At 33.7% G+C, this 6000-nt stretch overlaps 1 protein-coding gene across 3 annotated transcripts in view; it reads right to left on the reverse strand.

The window, feature by feature from the left end:
- The window catches only part of Fas1 (fasciclin 1 Fas1 domain-containing), a 168290-nt gene extending 167608 nt beyond the window's left edge, over window positions 1-682 (reverse strand). Inside the window, exon 1 of one of the 3 annotated variants that reach the window (XM_077438690.1) lies at window positions 332-682. In XM_077438690.1, coding sequence (XP_077294816.1) covers window positions 332-448 — 117 coding nt within the window. In that variant the 5' untranslated portion in view covers window positions 449-682. The remainder of the gene's footprint in view (window positions 1-331) is intronic. The other 2 variants (XM_077438692.1, XM_077438691.1) reach the window with 2 other exon arrangements.
- Between the last annotated feature and the right edge of the window lie 5318 nt (window positions 683-6000).

The raw sequence follows: 6000 nt of genomic DNA on the forward strand, positions 1-6000 counted from the left end.
AACCATATTACTCATCGTAGTATATACATATGTACATACCTCGACAATAATATGTGAATCATTATTATTATTCATATAATAATGAGCGAATATCAACGCATCAACCATCGACAAATTTCGAACGGGACTTGAAAATTGCGAAGGGCGCGTGCGCGAAAATTACGCAAACCGTCACCGTTTGAACTTTCGCCCGAATTTCCTCACTTTTCCCAATACCGAATCAAAGTCAAAACAATCGAACGAGCGGCGTTCATTTGTTTCGAATTGACGGTTGGTTTGAATTACATCAATTACAATGTGTATGTATTTGATTGTATGTAAAGGTACTGACCTGCGACAAGTCTGGATCGTCACGCAACTTTTCCTCGACAGTCATCTTCTTGGCCGTGGTGAGCGTAACTAGCGCCACCATGGTCCAAAGAGCCACCGCTCTGGTCGTGGAGAACATGACGCGGAATGTGTAGAAGAGGAGCGTTCTTTCGCAGGTGCACACAGGTGTTTTTCGATTCTAATCGGTATCGATGCACCTGTTCGACACCTCCGGAACACCTCTAGTATGTCCTGAGAGTCGCCACTCGGGCTGGTTAGTCGTACGTGTACGTCCAAAGTTACTAAAAAGCGAGTGCGCACTCTGACGTCATCCACACCAACGACCGCTACGCTCGAAGGCTCGAGACCAACTGAACTCGAGCTCTCGAAGCCGGCTCTATGCGCACACCTCCATGCGCCCATAACCTTTTCACTTTCTCTACGGACAGGCTGGTTTACAACCTGTCATTTCCCATTGATCCCGCTGTCAAAATTGTTTCAAATTTACTTTTTACTTCAAGTATTTCTTCTCGGTCGAAACATACTCGATCACTGCGTCAATGTACATATACAATTTGCGTGTAAACCTACATAGTTGCCGTTAATATCAGAAGATTTTTAAAAGCAAACCGTTTTTTTATTTTAATTGTTCTGCTGCACTTTCGAAGTACGCGTTTGCTTCAGGTTCGCTGTTTAAAAAAAATCTCGAGTTCGAATTTTCGCATGATCACAAAACTTCATCTATTGTTACTACGTACATAGATATAGTAAAAATAATAGAAATTTATATAAATACAAATATTAATTGGTTTCGTATTCAATTAAGCTTGGCTTGTTTTTGGACTGATGAAATATTGAGTAAGTACATATGTATGTATGTATTAGGGATCCCAATCGAATATTTGAAAATTCGAGTATTCGAATTAAGGTCTGTTCATACCCATCCAGCACGACCCGTATCCTGCAGGTGTCATGCAAGTGCTGATAGTATTCTTTGGTATATTCTATATGGACGCGCATGAATGCGTAAATGCGCATGCGCGAATGGAGTATGAATACGTCCATATAATGTACCAAAGAATACTATCCGCACTTGCATGACACCTGCAGGATACGGGTCGTGCTGGATAGGTATGAACAGACCTTTATTCGTCTGATTTTTCAGCCATTCGTTATTCGAATATTTCATCAACTATTCGAATATTATTCGTGTATATATTTTGCAAAAAAATGTTTGTTTTTTTTTAATTTCATAAACAAGCTATATTTCGCGATCTTACAATACATGTAAATTTATATCATATTCGTATACAAAAATGTATGCACAGTATTTAACATCATATGTGTGCAAGTATATTCGTCGATTGATTGCCACGTATTGCGATTGGTGGGATTAATTGAATTCAATATACATACATAGATGTAATTAATGATGTTATTGTATCAACCAATGATGGTGCATCGGTTGTGAAGAAATTTGGAAAGATATAATTAATCAACTTTGTCACTATCACGCACAGATTGTTTTTTTTTTTTTAAATAGATATAGACTCGACAGTGAAACATTTAACGCATTATTATTTCTAAAATATCATTTTCTGAAATTAAATTAAGATTTTTCCATATTGTATTTTGTAAATTTATTTTTAATTGCAATTTTCTGAATTTTACGAACTATCTCATATTTTATGTGTATTTTAGATTTATTTTTTTAATTTTCTTAATAAATTTTCTTAAAATTATGTTTTATTAATTTTAATATATTACATATATAAATATAATGTAATTGATAATTAGTACATAGGTAAATACCTTTTTTTTAATTTTTGAATATATTCGAATATTCGAATAGCTCTTGATTTACTATTCGATATTCGAATAGTTGAAGTCGACGAATATTTGGAATCCCTAGTATGTATGTATGTCTATTCGAGTTCGAAGAAGTCAACAAACAAACGGCTCACAAATCTTTAAAATTCACGCGAGTCGGAACGAGCAGACTTCAATACAACCTCTTGTATATAATCCAGGGTTGTGGAGTCGCAGTCGGAATCGTGGTGATAAGTTGGATTTCACGTTTATTTTTTTACTTAATATACTGCATTTGAATATTGAATAACTAACGAATGCGTAGGGCTCATTTTTGCAACGAAAGTGACTCGCCAATATTCAATGTATGCAGACCAAAGACGCAGTGTCTTTATCTCTGTCTTTTTAAAAGGGCTGTGGAGTCGGATCAAAATTCACCGACACTGACTCCGACTTTATTATGATTCAACTCCGACTCCAACTTAAATGGTTTAAGTAAGATCGACTTTTATTGCCAACATCTAAAATTATTAGTAATGAAAATAATAGCAATTTTCAAATTAAAGAAATTTAAAAAATCACTAAAAATTGACATACTACCCAATGTATTGAATTATTGGTAATGAAATGGGTATAAATAAAATATAAGTACATTCATGTGTGTGAATTTCATACGCAAACAAATCAATTTTGTAAAAAACCAAGGGTAAAAATGAAATATAGATGAGCCTTGTAATGAAAATAATCACATCAAAATACGTGCAATTCAACGACTTCATTTATAACTAGTGTTTTTACCCGGCTTCACTCGGTATTTGTAATATAAACCGCTTAAACATGGCCAATCTAATAGTAAACATTTTAATTAATTTATTTGAATAGTTTTATTTTATTTAAATTTATTTAAATATTCATTTGTTTTTCTACGAACCAATAATAGTTATGTACATACAAAGTCTCTTTCAAAATTATATATGAGGTGTAATTTAAATTCATGATTTTCATTTAATTTCAATTTATTAGTGGATTATTTCAATATAATTGGAGACTTTTGTTAGTTTAGATGATTTTTACGACGTTTGGAATGCTCCGACTCCAACTCCACAGCCCTGCTTCTTACAAGCTTTTTTATTACTTTTTCTCGCATTTAAGTCAAACAAAGGAGGGCCGATATATATAACAATTCCGTTATTCCAAAAAATACGTACATTATATTAATTTCATCTATGTAATAATTATAAATAAAAATACAAAATATTGTAAGAAATTTTTTTTTAAGTTCATGATATATGATTTTAAAGTATACATACATAACCTGTATATGTATTACGCTAGAGACTACTTTTGTTGTTTATATATGTTTTACTTAATTCAAGCATTAAAAATAATAAGTCAATGCCTGAAACTTCTGAATCAATCATGAATTATAAATCGAGATTAATTTCAGCGGAGTAAGGTTTCAAAGCGGTAAACGGGTTACGTCGCAAAAGTGAATCGCCACCAAGATAACCTCCGCTAAGAAAATCGCGTGCGCGTATCTCCCGGCGCACGAAAATTCGGCGTACAGCAAACTGCGAAAATGATATTGCGCGAATGTTTTCTTTTTACGAGATTTATTATTATTATCATTTTCGTAGCGGCGGTTATCCTGGTAACGATTCACTTTTGCGATGTAATCACCGAAACTTCGACTAAACTGTCTACTAAGCTGTCACAAACATACTTATGTAAGTAATTATAACTCTATAACTTTGCATCGCAATAAAAAAATTGCATTATAATAAAGTTATTTTTCGATTAAAATTTAACATGAAATAAAAAAAAGAACTGGCAAAATATATACATAATACTAGTAGATAGTAGATTATAAGCATTCATACATGATGACTAGTCTTCGGCATTGGCTTACTACTCGTCAAATAACAATAGACCGCCACAAAGCAAGAGAGCAAAAAAGCATTGTTCACAATAGTAACTGACAATAATGAACCATTTTTTGAGCCAAAAGCACTGTTCCAACGCCGATCTTTGATAATGACAATTCATGTATGTATGTATGAATGTGTAATCAGAGAAATGTTATAATAATAGAAGGGCCCTTACGAATAAATAAATTGTGTCAATATTACGCGGTACGTCTCCATAACTACGCTACAACGCACGGAATACAATCAGATCAATTTACTTATAAAAATGTATCCCATGTTGTTTATTGTGTTTTTGAATGCATTGTGCAATTTTTAACGATGCTTGCCCATCTTGCGAGTAATATAAACAAACAGAGAAGTTTTTATCGGACATACATCGAGCACCAAGCATCAGATACGACTGATGCCAAAATTATTTAAGAATGTCTGTGGACAATCGTCACTTGACAACAATATAACGCCTAAAGTCACTTTTATTATTATAGCATTTCTGTGTGTAATAGCGTGGCGAGCTTTTCTGAAATAAAATCATTTATCCACCATTTTGTGTGGGGAATAACTTGTTAAAAGCGTTCTTACAATACTTTGAACCAGTTCAATTGATAGAAGCTTGTTTATAAATGCATTTTGAAGCTGATGAAATAATTGCGAGTCAGATTCAGTCAATAAAGCACCTACACGTCAAACGTCATCCTGAAAGGGTTCGGTGATTATTCCGCAAAAAGCGATCTTGCGTAAGTCACTAAAATCTCGATAACGGAACATCTGGCACCCAAATCTCCATCAATTGAAAGCCACCCACGCGAAATATTGTACTAACGAGAACTCGAGTGCCAGATGTTGTGTTCTCGTTGGTTACACGACAATTGGTGCAAGGACAAAATGTTCAACGACAAAATGTACCCGAAAATTAGTGCACTGACAAAATGTACCCGCGACAAAATGTACCCGCGACAAAATGTACCCGCGACAAAATGTTTAAGCGACAAAATGTTCAAAAATGTTCAAAATGTTCAACCGTATCCAATATTTACGTATTTAAATTGAAAAAAAAACTTTCCGAGCGTATGAACTGCAGATTACATTGCATTAGTTTATATGGCAGGGCTTCTCAACCGTCTCCAAAATTTTCTTTATTTCAAATGAATAATTTACTTTTTATCGTACACATCGCGGGCGTTATTAAATTAGTATAAATGACAGGGGTTCCCAACCGTATCCAATATTTACGTATTTAAATTGAAAAAAAAAACTTTCCGAGCGTATGAACTGCAGATTACATTGCATTAGTTTATATGGCAGGGCTTCTCAACCGTCTCCAAAATTTTCTTTATTTCAAATGAATAATTTACTTTTTATCGTACACATCGCGGGCGTTATTAAATTAGTATAAATGACAGGGGTTCCCAACCGTATCCAATATTTACGTATTTAAATTGAAAAAAAAACTTTCCGAGCGTATGAACTGCAGATTACATTGCATTAGTTTATATGGCAGGGCTTCTCAACCGTCTCCAAAATTTTCTTTATTTCAAATGAATAATTTACTTTTTATCGTACACATCGCGGGCGTTATTAAATTAGTATAAATGACAGGGGTTCCCAACCGTATCCAATATTTACGTATTTAAATTGAAAAAAAAACTTTCCGAGCGTATGAACTGCAGATTACATTGCATTAGTTTATATGGCAGGGCTTCTCAACCGTCTCCAAAATTTTCTTTATTTCAAATGAATAATTTACTTTTTATCGTACACATCGCGGGCGTTATTAAATTAGTATAAATGACAGGGGTTCTCAACCGTATCCAATATTTACGTATTTAAATTGAAAAAAAAAACTTTCCGAGCGTATGAACTGCAGATTACATTGCATTAGTTTATATGGCAGGGCTTCTCAACCGTAATATAAAATCTTATAATGAAAATAAATAAATAAAAGCCAAAATTACAA

Source organism: Arctopsyche grandis, chromosome 9 (genome assembly GCF_051622035.1).
Source record: "Arctopsyche grandis isolate Sample6627 chromosome 9, ASM5162203v2, whole genome shotgun sequence".
Classification (NCBI taxonomy): Eukaryota; Metazoa; Arthropoda; class Insecta; order Trichoptera; family Hydropsychidae; genus Arctopsyche; species Arctopsyche grandis.